Below are 20934 nucleotides of genomic sequence, written 5' to 3' on the forward strand. Positions count from 1 at the left end.
CTTGAATAATGATATTGGAGCCAATGGAATAGTATAATATATCGTACGATGCCAGGCAAGTACAGACGTACACAGAGTGCGAGAAAACTTGGTTTACAACTTGATCGTGGTAGAAATTCTACAAAAGCTAGCAGCTGCACAACTGAACAGGAAAGAGGAGCAAAATATAGTCCTGAGGCGCGCGTCAATTATGGTTTTTGCAATGTTGAAGGTCTCTGTCGTACTCGTGATGTCTGCGCAGCCAGCAAGTAAAGTACAGATCACCTAACAATAGCGAATACGTTTGATATTTCAAAATTATCCGACAATTTGCAGAAGTTGCTGGGAGACATTAGGCAGATAATATGGAACTTGAAGAATGGCGTGATTCACTATTTGATCGCATCACTGAGCATACAGTCGGCTACAGTCTGTGTTACCATTGAAAACTGCACTTCCCTGCAGGTACAGGATCGCTCTTTCACGTTGACCGTCTATGAAGACTGTACCATGGTTCAGTAAAAATGAAGAGAAGCTCTAGATCAAAGAGAGACTAAGCTGAACAATCAAATGCTGGTTCAGGGACAGCCCAGCAGTCTCTGGGGAAGGCGAGAGCCGACATGCATTTTTTGTCCGCGCTCCAAAATGTAACTGAATAAATTATTCTTTTTCGGATGTTGCACAACATATTATATTTGCACTTTCTTCCAAAAATACGAACGGCTACAATGTTTGCTACAGATTCGATTCCCATTTTGGCCATCCTTCCCTATATCTGACGGCCAGTCCCTGAAACAAACTCGACAATTGAAACTGCTCCATGTTACGACGATACAAATTGTTGCAGGAGAAAGATTATAACGAAAAATGACAAAATACATCAACAAATATATACAAGACGATAACAAGTGTAAATTCTCAGATAAGGAAGGTGTCGTTTGTGAAATTGGAGACGATTTGTTATTTATTTATTTATTTATTTATTTATTTATTTATTTATTCGTTTTCTGGTATTACCTTCTTCGCGGTATTGAACTTCGAAACATTGTTATTTTGCACTAAATGAAAACACCCCATCGGTGTATTTGGCAAACTTTCCCAGACTGCGGAAACTGCTTTCAAAGAAAGTTCAAAGTCGGGAATTTTGAATTATATGAAGGTTCGTGGAGTTACTGTTAGTATATATAAATTGTCATAACCTCAGACGTAAGGGGTGGACAATTTGATATCCGGGGCAGCGTTATACTAGTATGACCTTGCTCCATTTTGAATTATTATTTTTAAATCTTGGCCAATTCTGGCAACTTTATATTAATAGGAATCATTTTTCTCCTCTTTCTCCTCGTTTGAATTTTTTCTGCATGAAATAACGAAAGCGAATTTAATTAAAGAGAACAATTATATGGTGCATAAATTCTCATGTAAATGAAGGCATACAGCAAAGACTTCAGTCATACGTTTCGAAACTGCCTAAAATTTAAAATTCGCCTGTGTTTAAATTGCCTTTTACAAAACATCGACCGGAGGACCTCATGTGTCGCAATTGATAGTTTTCGCTAGCCTTCGCGCGGCCAATCCCGCACTGTAAATCCCCTGCGCTACAAGGCGGGCTGAACTAGTTCGCACGATCGATGGGGAAATCACAGGTATTTGACACTTCCTGCAAATCGCTTTGCGTGTAATGCAAACAGGTAAAAAAATCACGTCCTTGCAAAAATGACGTGACAAATGCCTGTGGTGGAGGCAATCACTGCATAAAATGAGAAAGTGAATATTAAATCCAAGGAAAGATAACGACACAGGAATACTTTCAGTTCTGGACTTTTTCGATTATTTAAACAAATAGTTCTCTGTTGGCTTTTCCCTCCACACCATTCTCAGTGATCTTTTTATCGTTTATTGCGGTCATAGTGATCGGCGGACTCCCCGTGTGCTTTCCCTGGCTGGTGTAGTTGCGACTTTCATCAACAGCGTACGAGCCTTCGCTTCTGCGTCTGCATTTGTGGGCGACATACACAGCCAAGATTGTGATGAAGAGAATAAGTACAACCGCGCCTACGACAATCGCTGTCTGCCATTTTGCCAGCGGCGAGTTTGCGCCCTCACCGGGCGCGTCTGTGCTTAGTTGTTCATCAGCCGTTGGTTTCGGAGGCTTATTACTAGCACCGGTTTTTACTGGATTCGTCGTAAAGGTGGTAGATTTAACTTCTTGGCTGACAAAAGTTCCCGTCGTTTTCTCACTTTCTGGGGTTTGTGGCATTGTCGGTTCGGGCGGGGTTATTTCAGAATCTTCCGTCTGAGGTGTCTGGGAGGAGAATGTCGCCCTGGCGATCGACGTGCTATCTTTAAGGTGTGTTGTTGGAAACGGAGATGAGTGTGTGTCCTCTGCAGTTGTTTGTGTTGCCTTAGTGAGGGGAAGAATTGCAGTACTGCCATCTTGCAGGGGTGACGTCGGCTTCGAAGGCGTTGGCAGGGGTGTTGCTCTTTCGCTGGTTGCAATCTCTGGTTCTGCCGTTGTTTTTTCACTGACAGTCAGTTTTTTCGTTGGAGTCGATGACCGGACCGGGGCAACCGTCGTCTCATCCTGTTCACCGGAGCCGAACTCGTATCCCGATCCCGAACCAGACACGCAGTCTTCGTCGTCAGAGTCTGCGCATCCACCTGACGCCGAGCCCTCAGCGGTGGCGTAGTCGGTCATCTGATCGGTAGCTGTGGGAGTTCCAGCACCTGGTAGAGTTCTCAAAGTGTATGGGCCACCGAGCGGGTTGGTACCAACAGTAGAAGCTCTGAGAGATGTAGCAATATCTCCAGCTGTAGATGAAATAAAAATAGAATAATTGCTATCGTATACACACAGTCGCCAGATAGAATTTTATATGGATGCCCGGATGCCCATATGGCAAGAAATATAAAAAATATTATATATTGCACACATATATGAACATACATATATACATACATAGATACATACATAGATACATACGTACAAAGATACATACATACATACATACATACATACATACATACATACATACACACACATATATAAAATAAATATAAAATACACATGATAAAGGACATAAATGAATACACTTACATAAACTGATAAACATATATTCTCTTACACATATATGCAAATACTTGCACATAATTATCATATTTATATTTACAAGTTTGTGTGCACACGTGTTCAGGTGTACATATTGCTTAAGTCAGTAGAGGAAATAATAAACATGAAAACAGAATTACATCAAGAACTAATGAGGACAACTTTGTATTTAACTGCTGTCAACTTTTGCGTCAATTTTTTTACAACCCCTCAAAAAAAACCTAACCAGTTCCCCACCCCGACAAGAAGACACATTGAAGTTTCGCATTGCATATTCGCGATATATATATATATATATATATATATATATATATATATATATATATTTAACTATAATCTGTTACTTAAGTTTCATGCATCCCGCAATATTCAGACAGTCTGAAAGTATTCATAGCTTTACACGAAAATTTCCATCCTAACCCACCATCACAAATGGTTTGACCCAACTTATGTGCGAGCACCTGAAGCAAATTTTAGAGAATAAAATCTACCTATCCGACGATCGCGTGAATGCGTGAAACTCGAGTAATAGGTACCAAACTTATATGTTCTCATTTTTATTGTAAAGTTGCTTTGAAATCCTGCATCGACCACTCTACCTCGGAGAAGATGCAAGGAAGTACACGAGCACATACGAACACACACACACATATACATACGTGTGTGTATATATATATATATATATATATATATATATATATATATATATATATATATATATATATATATATATATATATGGCATAATTGTATGTTATTTCATGACATCTTCCAGCATTACCCGCTTTGTTGACATGATATATATTCGATTAAATTTTTCTCGGTTTATATGTTATTACCATGGCAACTTTCAACATTACCCGCGCTGTTGACCTGACTTATATTCGATCAAATTTTGTCGTTTGTTTTTGCTCACATTCTATCCGCGGTGGAAGGTCGGTTCCTCGGGAACATGTATTTTATCTCAACCCTCAATTATTACAAATTGCAAATATGATTTCGCTCTACCTTCAAGTGAAATTTCTGTAAGAGTCGAATCATTTTTTTTTTTTGCACAACTATGAGGAACATGTTATGTCCATAAATGGAAAATAACACGGGAAGATAGCTCATTACACGCCATCCGTTCGTGTTTTTCACTTTTTTATACTAGTAGCACTCATCTTCTTACTAATACATCATCTGCAACACCTAGCTATTAATTCTTCTCCCGTCAGGCAAAATAACTGTCGACCATGACATTTAACGTACACATGCAGCTGTGTCGATAAAATGATCATTTGATATTTCAAGACAAATCTATTAGAAAGTATATTAAATTTTTCGTAAAGACTAAATATAACAGAAAATTTAGCATTTAGGCACTTGATAATTTGAGGGTGCGTTTATATAGTGTCTTAATCTCGCAATTTCCGGACTTCGTCGATGCGCGGAAAGTTCGCCTCTGGCAATTTGGAACACGAATCAGGCGATGAGCTGGTAGGAGTCCTTTACTCTCAATCGCTGAGCTGGTCCCCTGCCCCATTTCTGCCGCCGGCTGCGCTACTCACGAAAGCAGGGACCCCATTTTCGTGAGCAGCGCAGCCGGCTGTAGAAATGGGGCATGAGACCAGACAAAGGTCTTGAAGGCGAAAATAATGTCTCTCAGCACTGGTTATTTTAATACTTAGGCTGCAACGACAAATACTTGGCCTCGGAGAGCTGGAAGAATTCGGGCTAGGGGAGGTTTCGAAGGAGGATAGTAGACGGTTTCCGCTGGGTAAGGTTTGTTGATAATTCAATAAAACACTGTCATGTCATTCAGTGGCTCTAATGTTAATAATAATCTAACAAATTTCAGAATGATTGTTTAGCATTTTATTACTTTTATTTTGAAAAATCTAACATAGGATAAATGCCATTGAATTTTCATAGAAAAATCGAGAAGGATACCTTGTAACGAGATGCAATTATTGTTGATATCCTCCGTGCTGTGTATAAGCCAGCTTCTTGTCTCATTACTCTATAGCATGCATCGAAACGCCACATTCATTTTCAATATCAGCACAAGCTGAATATTGTAATTTGTAACAACTTAATTACAGTCCAGGCTAGTGCTGTGACTGTATGTAATGATACCAATTCAACTCTTGACAAGCCAAATACTTGTTTCGGGAAATAAAACAAGAAACTACATGGTGACACACAAAAATATGGATATTGAATATTGACCCTTTGAGTGCTGTAATTTTTCCCGCTAAAATTTTAGTGCAACATTTTACCAATTTTTATGAATTTGTCTGTAATTTTTTTGATAATTTTGGACCAAACAGACATCACATTTCATTGGTTACAATTTCTTATCAAAATTTTGGCAAAATTCTGAAAAAAATTTGACTGGGGTACATTTTATGAAGGTGACAAAAATTGACTTTGGCGCTCAAAGGGTTAACAAAAATTGCAGTTGGTGCCCCTTCACCATATGCTGAAATGCCCTTACGTATTCATCTTGTTGAAAACACACCCCGTATAACATATTTTCATTGATGTTTGTGAGTAGAATATTCGTAGAGAACATGTAATTTTTATAGGAGACCAATCAAGATGGATTGTAGCCATGTTCAACTTGATATTTTTTCCACACATTTTTATCCTGTGTATCAACACCATTTTCTTGTACTGAATTTTTTTTAATGTGAAAACTTTCAGCTTGTTAACACAGCTTGAGTATGAATATGCAGCATTGTCATATTGTAATATCGACATTACAATTCATGGCTGGACTGAAATACAACTGCCAGAATAGTGTACATACCACATATGCAGACTGTGTTGATACGCTGGATACTAAATGTTTTGACAATGTAGGGTGTAAAAACGAGAGATTGGAGTTGATACAAAGAGAAAAAAAACACACTAAAAACCAAGGATGTCAAACTTCTAGTTTAATATCGTTGGCTCAATAAATCTTTGGCCATATGATATTGGGGTATTGAATTTTCTGATCATGATACAGTAGGGGGATTTGAAATGTTTTGAGAGTATTGAGGGGAGGGGTGTCGAGTGAATGAAGATTTAAATTGTGATTCTCACATCACTTTAGTATTGGTGAGTGTACCTCTAGTCAGATGTATAATGTGGGATACAGACGTAGAATAACACTCGCTGAAAGGACATGAAAGATTGTGATTGGCTAAATTAGCTGGTCTTATAACTTTTCTTTAATGTTTGGGTAGCCAAAATTTGTAGTTAACAAGTTACAAGAACACGTGACCTGTTTCATAAAATTTCGTTCACGCTCTCGCTGACTGATTCTGTTGGCTGAATGTTGTAGAACAACAGGACAGCCACGTGTTTTAATGTCACGTGTGCGGGCGTTAGTCCCCACAACAGGTGTGAAATCAGCGAGGGCATCGGAGTAAATTTGCCTTTAATCGGAGTGAATTGCTTTTGATGAGTGGTCAGCTAGCTGTGTTTGGCAGACAGCATCAGGAAATTTTCTAACATTTTGATCTGATACCTGTCAATGGTGAATCCATGGTCATTAAACCTCCTTTGTTACTTTTCAAATACTCAATAATGTGTGTATGCGATGGTTATATTCATGCTGAGACCTTAGCCGATAGCTGAAGGCACAGCGTCATTACCAGTATCCCGCTTCGCTTCCACTTCGCTAAATTAGCTGCTCTTGTCAATGAGATCTTAAACGACAGCTGGAGGCACAACATCATGATCAGTATTCCGCTCCGCTTCCTGAGCAAAGTCCAAACAAAAGGCCAATAAGGTCGCCAGGGGCTGTCCGAACAGACTTTCTGCCTTGTATTTGACCTTTTATCAAATACAGTGGAGAGAGAATCGTAGCTCTGAGTGGCAAGGCTGTGTGTTACCGCCCATAGGCTAGAGGTGGGAGGCCTATAGCCGGTAACAGACAGCCCTGCCAGTCAGAGCTAAAGAGAACCCTTTCCTTTCATGAAGACCACGTTGGAAACTTTTCGTAAGCATTGTGTGCGTCAGTGTGAAAAATAAGACTACGAGTTTCGACCCTGCATGTCGGAAATACATTATCGTGCCATGTCAATTTAGTCGCGCGCTCCGCCCCCGCGGAAATGAGACGGACCAAGTTAGGTCTTCATTAAGTACGAAACTTCCTATAATGAGTATTGTTAGAAGTCTTCCTGGGATACCAGGAATTGACCAGCAAATATTGGACGCTGATTGGTCATTTTCTGCATTTTTTTCATCTGTATATATATATATATATATATATATATATATATATATATATATATATATATATATATATATATATATATATATATATATATATATATATATATATATATATATATATATTGACAGGATAGGTCAAGCAGCACCAACTTTAGGACACGGTGTTCTTCATTACAAACTAAATTTTATTGTTCGACGTTTCGTGGGCTTAATCCCACTTCCTCAGGGTAAAAAAAAAACTGAAATAAACGGATAACAGACTGTATGTCTATGTATGTATGTATGTATGTATGTATGTATGTATGTATGTATGTATGTATGTATGTATGTATGTATGTATGTATGTATGTATGTATGTATGTATGTATGTATGTATGTATGTATGTATGTATCTATGTATCTATGTATGTATGTATGTATGTATCTATGTATGTATGTATGTATGTATGTATGTATGTATGTATGTATGTATGTATGTATGTATGTATGTATGTATGTATGTATGTATGTATATATGTACGTATGTATGTATGTATGTATGTATGTATGTATGTATGTATGTATGTATGTGTGTGTGTGTGTGTATTCTTGATAAAGGGACGCCTTGTTGGAGCTTTGATTCAAAACTGTGACCTTTCATTTGTAGCTTCATACCGGAAATTGAGCTCCTCTGTGACATCGTTAAAACTTTCCAAAACCTAGTGTATAATTCTACAATTGAAAGTCTTTCTACCCTAATTTGATCATATTTTCCATTTTCTTTGCTCTGTTTTTACAACTCAGCACGTATTTGCCTTGGCAACTAAACTAATCACGTCAAAATGTTCAGTAAGCCGAGCTTAATTGTTCTGTAAGGGTCTTCAAGTAGCGGTTAAGAATGCAATGCACAATAGAACAAAAGAACTGATGATGTACGAGTCATAACGTGGATGTACAAAAATCGAGTATTTTTGTACATCTGTGGTCATAACGGACAGTTACGCAAATACAGCGTGTTCAAATGGAATGGTTCATTAGATTTCTTCCGCGTTGTGGATGAAAGATATTATGAACGCGCGCAGTCCGATTACATGTTTGTGAAGACATCCTTGGTAGATCCACAGGTAGAAAGTCAACATTCGCTTGTGCAGTTGTGGCCTTTGCTTTGCTGACGCACAGGTGACAGTGAGAAGTCTGTGGAGCTCAAACGTTCCGCTGGGCGCACTCGCAGTCTAGCTTTTCGGCCCTGTTTTACACGGAAAAGAATGCAATTCGTACTTATTCTAAGGAACTTGCCATACTTGCTAAGTTGGTATTTAAAGCAAGGAAGGCGCGGAGGACTTCTTTTCCACAGGCATAAGCATTTTAATGCTGTATATTTTAATAATTTTGATTACTATAACATAAGTCAACTGGCTATTTTCATAATAAGGTAATAGAAAATAAGGGAAATCAGAACGCGCCTCGGGGAGAGACATTTGGACTCTCAAACTTTAACAATTCTTCTCTCCATAGAGTTAACACAGGGATGGCGGCCATTTTGAATCTTAAATATAGGTAAATCTTGAGTTATTTGTTCCTCTAGTACTAAAATTTGCACGGTGACCTCCGATTTTTATTCATGATTTTGAAAGAGAATGGTTGAAAGATTCCTCGTGGAAAGTTTGAGCAAATGTTTACAGAAGTCTTTCTCTTTCGAGGCGCATACTACGTATACATTAAGGGTACCCGTGATCAGCTGGAAAGCAACAGGGCCTAAAACGAAGGACAAGGAAGGTAAAAACGGACTCGCTGTTGTAATCAATCCAGCAAAAAGGGTTTTAAATGGTCAGCACTGTAACTTTTGATGATTATTTAACTATTTTTGTTTTGTACGTCAATTGCAAGTTCTTGGTCTAATTCCCTAAAGCACGCAGAAACAGCCAGTATTCAACTTGTCAAAACAGTGTCTATGCGTGTTAAATGCACTGTTATTGTTTACAGGTGAATGCTGGTACGGACCAGAATTCACTTGCAAAACAATAACATGATTACGGTCTAAACACGTACTGGCGCAGCTGACTGAATACTTTGCATCTCAACATGCTTTGGAGAGTAGAACAAGGAAAGTCTAGTTAGTTAACTTTAACCCTTTGAGTGCTGCAATTTTTTTCACAAAAATTTCAGTGTAACTTCTTACCAAGATTTTTGAATTTTTCTGTAATTTTTTGATAATTTTGGACCAAATGGATATAACATTTCAATGGCTGCAATGTTTGACCAAAATTTTTGGAAAAATCTGATAAAACTTGTCTAGATCTGAAAAAAGTTGCTGGGTATGTCACTTACTATAAAGGCAACAAAAGTTGACTTTGGCACTCGAAGGGTTAATAAAAATATAGATACTGGCCCTTTGAGGCAGTACGTAAATTGAAAGTGTCAAAATTTTTGCTCATGCTTAGCTCAAAGAAACTTAACATTCATCTTTAGGAGTCATTGGATCAACTTCCGATGCCTTCTTGTGCAGTTTTCAATTTTTTGACAAGGTCGTTTATGCTCAAATTCTGTAACGGATACGAATCCAATGTCATAAAAGAATCTTCAATTGAATTGCTAATTTACAGATTGTATAGGTGACCTTGTTAGCAAAAGAGCAACCGTGAAGTGCGAGTCACGTGTTGAAGTTCAACTGATAGAGTCTCATTATTAATTCCGAGATATCACTAAGCCGAGGAATAAGATAACATGATGCGCTGACCACATTGGAAGAGTTCTCTCTCTCTCTCTCTCTCTCTCTCTCTCTCTCTCTCTCTCTCTCTCTCGTGTTTCTATATGTTGACTCACCGGCTCCTTGCGAGGTCCCAACATCCTTCCGTATTCTCATCACGATTGGCCTGTCATGATATTTGTCCTTATTTTTGGCCTGAGCATCGTCCATTCCAACGCCAAAATTACTGCCTCTAGCAATAACCTAGAAGAAAATAAAATGCGATAAAAATAAATTAAACAGAAAAATACTATAGGAATCTTTTTATTTATCTTTTTGTTAAAGGGTAGTTGGCTCGACTATTTTTTGGGTTTTTCGGTCACATGACTAGATCAAGCCACTCGTCAATTCTCGTTTTCGTCGAAAAAAGGACATCATGAGCTACTTGTGTCGAGAGCCGGCAAACAATTATGAGGCGAACGACCGGATATCCGCGATAAAGTTAACGAATTCGTGGATCCCTGCTGCACGTGACAGTCATCTTTCGTTTAACTTTTCAAACGGGAAAATATTCCCATAAATGCAAAAAGGGCGGCTATCACAGAATTTCTTACATGGAGACACGGTCTTTCCACAAACCGTGATGGAGAGACTACGCTTGCACATTGCAGATCACAGACATCAGGCTGCGTCGCTGTGAATAACGCTATTGTGTCTCTTTCAAAATATCAATTTCAAAATTTCAAAATATCTTTTTGTCTATATATATATCTATTTATATATATATATATATATATATATATATATATATATATATATATAATACCACGATACGACTTTGCGTTCAAAGTCCACATTAGAATATTATTTGTCATCTATAACAACGATGGCGGTTTTTACACACATACAGAGTATTTTGCCAAACAGAATATTTTCTATTCTACAATGCTGTAGGTAGTAGAACAAGAAACCACATTTCATACACAGAACAATACGGATTAAAAAATTGGCCACAGGGTACAACTAATGTCCCTTCTTTATACAATTATGTTAATTATGTTCAGTTTAAGTATGAATATATTATGTAATAACACCTACTAGAACTGTGTTGTGTTTGTACTCTAGATCTTCAACCTCGGTCATTGAGTAAAATATTGCTTTTGCTTCAAGTCGATGAAGCTTGCGTTTATATCGAAAGGCTTGGTTTTTTTTGCAATACAAGGCGTATGTCTGTCACCTATAGGCGGCTTTATATCTTAGGCTGCAAGAAGCTGCAGTTTATACAGAGAATAATACGGACGACTGAAAAATCGGCCAAAGAGCACAGCTAATGTCCCTTTTATACAATTATGTAATTGTGTTCAGGTTTCAAAGCCTTTATTACGGAGATCGCTGTTTTCCATATTTACAATATGTTTTCCTGTAAGAGAAAATATTTGAAAACAGATATGTTCTATATTTCCTTCCCCAGAAGAGAAACACACAAACAAAGGAAAAATCTGTCCGGTCTAAAATGAGGTCGATTTTATTTTTGAGGGAAGATTGCAAAATTGGAGCAAGTCAAAAGGGGAGGCTTTGAACGCGTTTTGGGTTTGTTAGGGGAGGCATTTAAAAAATCAGAGAATTTTTTTCGGATTCACCTCCTCCAGAGGCGTCTGTGAATGCAGCGTTAGCTTGTGTGACACCAAATGTATATACCGGTATGCGAAAATGATGAAAACGTGTATGATTTACCTACAAACTAGTCTCAGTTCCATATATTATGCTGTAGCATTCGGCGTACTTTCTAGTGTTTTCATCTGTCCAAAATAGACAATTTATTCCTCTTCTCCGAATGTCGTACTAAAGTCAGTTGTGAAACGTTTCAACAGCGTGTATATCCGTTATGTCCCAATATTATTTTAGTCAACGGTTCCACACAATGTGTTGTCAATCATATTGAAGTGTCCCATGTGAAGTGCGAGTAAAACAGCTTGTATATCAAAATTATATCATACCAGTATATTGATGGCGCAAATACAGCAATCTGATTAGTCGAGACTCGAAAAGAACCATGGTATATTGGCGATATACCACGGCAGGCATACGCGCGAGCTCTCGGCTTGGGCGAAAATCCGTTTTTTGACGTTCCGTGCCAGAATTTCAATATAGTGTTATGATATAATAGCAATAAATCACACCCAGCAACGGTATACCACTCGATTTTGACCAGTTCACTTCATATATGCACTCGCTCGTGCATGTCTGTCGTGAACTGGTCAAAATCTCGTGGTACTGCGTCGCTAGGTGTGCTTTATTGCTTAAATATCCTAAGCCAATGTTGTCAACTGAAGTTTGGTTACGCTAGAATGCATAGTCAACAAAAAGATGTACACATAATGTGTTCTGTTCAGGCTAATATTTTTTTTTTAGTATTTCAACGATAAAATGCATAAATTTTATGAGCGAAAGTAACGAATAATCATATGAAAAGGTGACAGCTTTTATTTCTCCTTGACTATCGGTAGGCAGCATAGTAATCGCAATCGGTAGACAGCAAACATAGTAAACGTCACCGTTCATTGCTAACAGATGTTGCATGTGCTAATATAATTGGCCCCAACTGAGTATACCCTCCTGGATTTGAAAGTTTCAAACTACGGATGAACTGGTGTATCTTACATTAACGATCGAAACTGAGTATTTCCGCCAACATTTGCAAAAATGCCCCACTGCGAATAATCCACAGCTTGTAATTGGCTTCAAGTCAGTATATCCGCTTGCATTTGACAGGGTTTCCCAAGATATCAGTAAGTCAAGGCTGCAGCATCTAAGGGAGCGTTCAGTTATTATGGCCGGAGTCGGGCTGGCAAATTATTCCTGTGTATCAGTCAAAATAAGTGACCCCCTATTCATTGCACCAAAAATCGATGACCCTTTCAAGATGAAAAAAATTTCATGACCCCCTCCCCCGCCATTTGCAAGAGTAAAGCTTCACACGCTAACACCTCGATAGGGGGGGGGGGCGATAGAATTGAAAAAAAGTTCTAAGATTTATTTTTTTAAAAGGCCCCTTTAACAATCTCACAATGCGTTAACGTTCAAATCTCTATACTTGTGCATAGACGTTGGATAATTGACATCATTGTATTTGATACAATAGGGTGGTTACAAGTGCATACGTGTTGACTTTTGAATTTCACCGAAATGTTGATTTACTATACATGGTAGTGTATGAGGAAACTGAATAATTTTTTCCAATACAAAACTAGCCAAATCTGTGTATTTATAGGCGTTTGATAATTCTTTTTAATGTACTTGTTGTGGATGTTTGTGCAAGAAATTTGATTTTGGAATTTCATCGAAATATTGATTCACTACACGTGGTAGTCTACGAGAAAACTACAAATACGTTTTTACAATGCTAACCTAACTAAATCTGCATTTTATAGGCGTTTGATAATTGATACAAATGTACTTGATTTAAATACGGTGTTTGAAAGTTCAAATATGGACAACAATTATGAATTTGAATTTCACGAAAAAGTATGTTTTCACTTTTCATGGTACTATTAGTCTACAGGTAACTGTTAAATATTTTCCCTAAACCTTGCTACATCTCTAATATGTAAGTAACAGAAATTGTTCATTGTCCCCAATGAGTTCGATTTACAAGAAAACAAGCCTCAGAGTTGCCAAGGCAAGATGTTCATATGACAGATAATTATACATTCATTCAGATTCACAGTTAAATGACTTCAGAGAATGAAATCATGCAGCGAATCATTTTTATCTCCCAGAATATTTCTGAACACTGAAACTGCATTTTGACGGGATGGATACTTATGAAAATTAAGTGACCCCCTCTGAGCTGTTTGAAAAATACATGACCCCTCCGCTTTGCAGTTTTCAAATTTAAGGTGACCCCCTGGATTTTGCCGGCCCATCCCCTGCCGTAATAACTGAACGCTCCCTAATTGGCCGAATCTCCAAGATAAAATATATTCATGCTGTTACCTCCACAAATGTAATAATCTCCACAAATGTAATATCAACCACAATTGTAATAAAATGCACCCATAAATGTAATATCGCCCATAAATGTAACAAAAATCAACCATAAATGTAATAAAAACACCAACCACAAATGTAATAAATGGTAACCATAAATGTAATAAAAAAATTCCCATAAATGTGATACTTTTCAACCATAAATGTAATAAATCTATTTTGTCGTCGCAATTGAGGAATTAGCCCTTAAATATTGATCTATGTAATAAGGAAGGCAACTCCACACATTATTCATTTCTTAATTGTTTGCGTTTAGTGTGTTGCATATTTGAAAGTGTATTTTGCGTTTCCCTGTTTTGTGTACAGAACTGATTGCCATGGCTAGACACAGCTGTAATCTGAACGTCAGTGCAGTCTCTACTCCAGAGTGGGGAAGACTGTATAACACTACGATCCTTTAACGCCGGTTTTTCGAAAATTGCCGTACTTTCTTAATCAATCGCCTCAAATTCGTCTTCAGTGGATAAATTGTGTGGAATAATCGATAGATTGTCTTTATTCCTATGTTGTCCCACTTGAAGTTTGTTCCTTCACTAGGGATGCCAGGATGTCTAATTTTGTTCTACTGTGTTCAAGGTAGTGTTTGTATTGTTTTTTACTAGATTGAAATATATGTTCTCGTCAACATGTTTTGTGTCGTAAGTTTCTGCTATAAGGTTTTATATTTCTAGATCTCTGTTATTTGTTCTGAGTCATCTGTAACTTTGTGTGGTATCACCGGTTGACGAGTTATTTTGACGCTTCCTTATTATGTAATTATCAGTGTCTAGAACTGCTGTTCCATTTCCATTATCTAACGGTTTGATCAGTACCTCGCCGTTTTCTGATAGCGTTCTCAAAGTATTCTATTCTGTGTTTCGGAAAGGAAACCTAGTTTCAGGAAAGTATGCAATAACATTACACTAGTCTTAATAAAGTTATTATTTACTCAGGGCATTGATAAACAAATGATCACATATGCAAGTTCAAGTTTATTACATTTATGGTTGAGTTTTATTACATTTATGGTTAATTTGTTTATTACATTTGTGGTTGCGGGTTGTTACATTAATGGTTGACTATTTTATTACATTTGTGGTTGATTTTATTACAATTGTGGTTGATATTACATTTGTAGAGATTATTACATTTGTGGAGGTTATACATGCATTTGCAAGAATTTGACAAAATACGAATACAGTAACTTATTGGTGCAATTAATCCTGGGAAAATCCGATAGTGGTCGACGACCGTTGATGGCCTTCCAGTCTTCCTGTAGAACGTCATCGCCCGATCGGTACCCACTTCATCTGGTGTGAAACACAACGGAATCGACCGAGCCGGCACGGATGAGTGGCAACTAGACCATTCACGTGACCTCTGGCAGCCGAACTCTCGCTAAAATACTCTTGTTGCAAATTTTGAATTTTATTTTTCCCAGATGACCATTTGACCCGTGAACCGATTTAAGTGCAGTGCAGTGCAAAAAAAGGGGAGCATTCGTTTCCTTAGCCATGATACACCACATGCATGTACGTAATCCTAGTAGGTAAAATGGCCTAGCCAGACCGGACATTTGACATCCGTTGACCTTTACGCACAGATTGCTAGAAGTATCACGTACAGTTGAAATCAATTAATGCTAATGCCATACTGTATAGAACGACCACTGAGGGAGCGTGATCAAACGTAGAAACTAAAATATACGTCACTCTGAAATCATGCGTGAAACTTTGCTGACTCGACTTTCCTATGTCAGTGCTGACACAATAGCATATAAAACACCGCGTATATGAAAAACAACACCACGTGATATTCTCTATTGTCCATATTTAAGAGTGCTATATTCGCTTTTATCTAATATTGCACAATCAAGCGTCCTTTCCATATGAAACTCAAATGGCTGTAACATTTGATGTATTCTCAAGTATCTGTACGCCTTTTGTAAATTGCAATTTTGTCTTTGTTCTTGGCGCAAAGTTGTGTTGCAATGCCAAATGACACTGCCCTGTCTATTGTTGATGACTGTATTTAGTTCCTACTAGAATTAATTTGTGAACGATGCATTGTATTCTGTGTACACCGAATTCCGTTCTCATGGCTAACACCTCGTATTTCAACACACAAGAAAATGCATGCTTTGATGTAAATTTATAGACTATGAAAAGCCTATCGAAAGTGTTCGCTGGTGCCCCTTCAATATGCCTCACAATTGTCACACGATCCCTCTCACGTATGACAACTTTCACACTGACTTTTTATTGTTTGTTTGAGCCTGGCAGAATCTGGAAACCTGAGTGTGTTCTCCGTAGCAGGATATCTTTTGCATTTTAAACTCACAAAAGCCTGAGGAAATGCAGTTGAGTCTCGGTTATGCGCGTGCTAGGGTGGGATAGGTATGTGGTCATTATCCACGTTTGCTTGTTCCGCAGGGAGGTCCCGTTGTTAACCACCATACTTATATTCAGACACCTACGATGAATTTGGGTCTGTGGGTATTGGTCTAATAGGACCATCGCAGGGCTAAAACGGCCTTCGAATGCCGACCTCTCTTAAGTTTCTAGGCCAGCGTAATCCGAGGACCATGATAGGGGCAAAGGACCTGGTTATTAAATCAATGACAATACTGAACTGATGAAGATCGATGACAACTTGGTACTTAAAATCACCACAAATTTTTTTGGGGGGTTGCTTATTTAGACTTTGCAATTTTTTGTCCGAGTTTAATTTCTACAAGACTTGAAATTTGATTGTATTTTCTTCCAGTCACTTGCCTGTCCGCTGTTTCCGCGTTTAAGGCAGAACACACCTCAGGGACAGCTATCTTTTATAATACTTTTTGGTCTACCATTTTGGGACAGATTTATAAAGCTCATGGAGTTAATCGTTTTCGCTTTCGATTTTTGAGAAAATTCGAAAATTTAATTTCCCCAAAGAATTAACACAGGGATGTCATTCATTTTGAATAATTACAAAGATTATACCGGCAAGATAATTTTGTTTCTCTGATAACAAAATTAGCACAGTGACCGCTGATTCTTTTCGTGACTTCGAGAGGGAATGGTTTAACTTTGAGTATAAATGTTTAAGTTTTTCAACATGGCGGAGTGTACTAGCTTAATTGCATTATTATGTGTGATCTTGGTACTATTTTGGTGCATGTGATCTTCAAAAGCATGGAGAAAACAGAGCGAGTTTCTTATTTACAAACAATGTATTTCGTGCACGATATCTAGATGTACCTCATCATCATAGCTGCAACATTTAAATTATCCGATGTAGATTATGACAGACATGTTTCAACTTTCATCAATCACCATCGTACCTTGGATACAGTGTTTACATTGGTCGTGTGGGTCCCACACGACCTTTGAGTGCAGTTCCGACGACTGTGTTCCTTTAAACAACATCAGGGACACCACTGAGCTTTCAAAATTTATTTCAACCACTGAATACAAATGTTTGGTTTTGCACTGGGCAATGAAATTTTTAAGGGATAAAGTCGTCGGAACTGCGCTCAAAGATCGTAAGGGACCCATACGACCAATGTAAACACTGTATACAAGGTACGATGGTGATTGATGAAAGTTAAAACACGTTTGTCATAATCTACATCGTATAATCTAAATGTTGCACCTATAATGATGAGGGGCATCTAGATATCGTGCACGAAATACATTGTTTGTAAACAAGAAACTCGCACGGGCGCAGTTCCGGCGACTTTATAAACGTCGCCAAGAGTATTCGTATCTGTCGTCGGTGTTTTCAAATTTGGCAGTGGTATATTCTCGCAAAGCAACGTGTTTACTTTTTGGAGCGAAGATCACAACTCAGGAGGAGAAAAAAAGTTAATGACTCTTGAAACAGCGACTTTAAAGATATGGTTGCATTGGTTACACTGTGTGAATACACGTTGCATGTCCGAACTGGCATACTATTGTATAACAACTGTTTCTTTTGATGGTTCTCGAAGGGTTAATAGGAGAGAGAGAGAGAGAGAGAGAGAGAGAGAGAGAGAGAGAGAGAGAGAGAGAGAGAGAGAGAGAGAGAGAGAGAGAGAGAGAGAGAGAGTGAGTGAGAGAGGCAGACATGACAGATTAAGGCGTGATGTATGAAAGTTCATAATACATTTCCCGAGGGTTAATCGTAAACACTGCGTGTTTCTAGATAGATACGGTTAAAGGAAACTGTACAAAGTTGGAGGAAGTAAATTATAAATATGGCCTTGCAATTAGTCACTCTATATTTTCTTTCCTGTTTAGGTGTAGTCAGGTAAACAACCAAAAATTTCAACGCTGCCACCCTAGCCGTGAAATGCATCGCCCTAAAACTTCTTGGGATAAAAAAACAATAACTTTTTAACGGTATTTGCCTTACGTCATTCGCGTCCATTCTACTATACGGCGTGTAACCGCAGAAAAGGAAAGCCTGAGGGCAATGCCCATCGAGATCAGCGTACCAAAACAGTTGTTCGTTCACTGTTGTCAGAGCATCCACTCGCGTGTTATTCAGCCAAAATAAAACACAATCTTTTGCACATGTACTTAGAAAGTACATTCTAAATGTACCCATTCGTGCCTAAATCAGTCTTCCGTGTCTTGTGTCACTCATTTTTTCCATGATTGAGCTAGGTTATCGGAATATTCCTTTTCATATTCCAAATTCATATCACTTTCATGCGATAGTTGTCGCGTCGTCTGGTATTTGCCCCATGTGCGATCGATCGGACTCTGCATGCGTCGACACTCCAACCTCTATACTGCCTTTCTTTCCATGTCTCGATGTCTACCAACCTCTCACATAGTCACGCCATTGTTGGTTGTTCTGTCATCGACGATATAGTGTTGTCCCCATTTTATCAACGCGTCCATTCCTTGACCTCTTGTGCCCTGAGGTCACTCTGTGAGTTACAATTTCCAACGATAGGGCCTCGCAACGCAATTCTGTTGATGGGTCGTCTATTTATTTCATCCATCATGTACACATATCTCCAGCCTTCCTATAAATGACAAGCTAGCGATGGAAATAATAGCATTTCTCCACTTTAACTCTATCTGTAATTCTTTCAACGACCCTTAACATCATTTCACTTATTCCCGGATGTGCAATATCGGATAAATTATCCGAGGCCAACCTATATCTCTGCTTAGGCACTACACACAATAAATTCAATACCGCAGCATCGCATGTGGCTTGCAATCCAATAGTTTATGTCAAAACTTAACACATCACTCTCGATTTTCGCCAGATCTCGTTCGATGTAACACAGATTTTCCGGTGCTGTATTTTACAATCACGGCCTCTGAGCTGCTCGTGTTTGCTTTCTTTGGCTACGGTTCCTGATGTCGTGATGTCAACGCGTGTGGACATTTTTAACTGTATCCTCTCGACCTCTTAGCGTGTCTCCTGTCCACTTCGACATTTCGATTTAATAAACGCACTTGCACACGTACATTCTCAGGAAAAGTACTTCTTTCCCGTTCCGGATCGAGTCCTAGCCAGTCTTTCTTTCTTTATACAGTCTCCCTTTCTAAGTATCTGTGTACGTCTTTACGAATATTTCAAATGTATCGTATTCAAATATTTGAAAAAAATATATGTATGTATGTATGTATGTATGTATGTATGTATGTATGTATGTATGTATATATATATATATATATATATATATATATATATATATATATATATATACATATATATATAAATAAATAAATAAATAAACAGATTACTTCAAGTAGAAAGTAATGAAATATATTACTTAAGTTTCATGCATCTTGCAATCCTCAGATAGAGTGAAAGGATTTCTAGCTCGACACTCTTACATATATGATTGAGACGAACCATTCTATTTGTTAGGTAGTGTTAAAATTCGATAAATATGTATGTATGTATGTATGTATGTATGTATGTATGTATGTATGTATGTATATATATATATATATATATATATATATATATATATATATATATATATATATATATATATATATTCGATACGATTTTTGAGGACACAAATACGTACAAATACGTATAGTACTTGCCTTGATATTGCTGTTAAGGAATTCTTCTGATTCAAGTTTCATCTCCACATTGTTCTTGATGTATTTTCCCGTTCTTTGGTGACCCCAGCCAACGACCGATGTGACACAAACGGCTAAGAGCAAACACACCATGAGAAAATGAAACGGCATCGACGAGTGTGTCCAACGCCACGTTTTGGGTCTCGTTCTCACCGTCATGGCGGACTGTGTCAACGTATAGGTTTCCGAAGTCGGTGGCGTCACTGGCAAAGTGTAAATGTTGTTCGCGGAGTAAGATTCCATGATCGTCAAGACTAACGGTGCTACAATGATGTGGGATTGAGGAGAAGTGAGGACGAGGAAGGGAATCGGAGGATAGCATGAGTAATGCAGAGCTTATGAATTTGATACGGACGGGATGTTGCGTATAGGATTCAAATTTTGTAGCTGGTAATTGGCTGGGCTGCTCACAAACGTAGTTGGAGCAGTCACTGGAACTGTGTTTATGGGCGTATCTCTTACAAACGGGCGGACGTTCACAGACTATTGAGTTTCATCGAGTTTCCGCGTATAGGGAAAAATAGCCGTCATTGGACCGGGTGGTTGTGCACTGACTGTCCTGATTCCTACCCTTGAAAACCACTTTCACCTCCGCCAGACATGTCCTTGCCTTTCCCAGTATCAACACGTCATACACCGTGTTCGGCGAATCCGCACCGGGTTATAGATCGGGTCACTATGGACGGCAAATAACGGTACGGTCACAGAGCATACCTTGCGATGGACCTGACTGTTGTAAGTTGTCGACATCGAACCCGAAGCACCGGATTCATGCAAGTTACTTGGAAATAAAGGGATGGTTTTTCTGAACTCGTACTTACAGTGGGATACCAGACTCAAAGGGATTATTGTCTCTCTAAA

The 20934-nt window shown here is 38.3% G+C and overlaps 1 protein-coding gene across 1 annotated transcript; it reads right to left on the minus strand.

The window, feature by feature from the left end:
• Nucleotides 1-939: 939 nt before the first annotated feature.
• On the minus strand, nucleotides 940-20631 carry LOC139137084 (neurexin-3b-beta-like). The gene is made up of 3 exons (XM_070705049.1): nucleotides 20035-20631; nucleotides 10099-10225; nucleotides 940-2790 (listed from the first exon to the last, which is right to left on the minus strand). The coding sequence occupies exons 1-3, from the start codon at nucleotides 20314-20316 to the stop codon at nucleotides 1814-1816; spliced, it is 1386 nt and encodes a 461-aa protein (XP_070561150.1). The 5' UTR covers nucleotides 20317-20631; the 3' UTR covers nucleotides 940-1813.
• Between the last annotated feature and the right edge of the window lie 303 nt (nucleotides 20632-20934).

This window comes from Ptychodera flava, chromosome 7, assembly GCF_041260155.1.
Source record: "Ptychodera flava strain L36383 chromosome 7, AS_Pfla_20210202, whole genome shotgun sequence".
Lineage (NCBI taxonomy): Eukaryota > Metazoa > Hemichordata > Enteropneusta > Ptychoderidae > Ptychodera > Ptychodera flava.

What these genes read in the sequence shown, in the direction of transcription:
- LOC139137084 (XM_070705049.1), bottom strand. Translation starts at nt 20,316, where the DNA reads ATGGAATCTTACTCCGCGAACAACATTTACACTTTGCCAGTGACGCCA. An exon ending in TCCTTAACAGCAATATCAAG is followed by an intron (nt 10,226 to 20,034) that starts GCAAGTACTATA and finishes ATTTTCTTCTAG; the next exon opens with GTTATTGCTAGAGGCAGTAA. An exon ending in TGGGACCTCGCAAGGAGCCG is followed by an intron (nt 2,791 to 10,098) that starts GTGAGTCAACAT and finishes TTTCATCTACAG; the next exon opens with CTGGAGATATTGCTACATCT.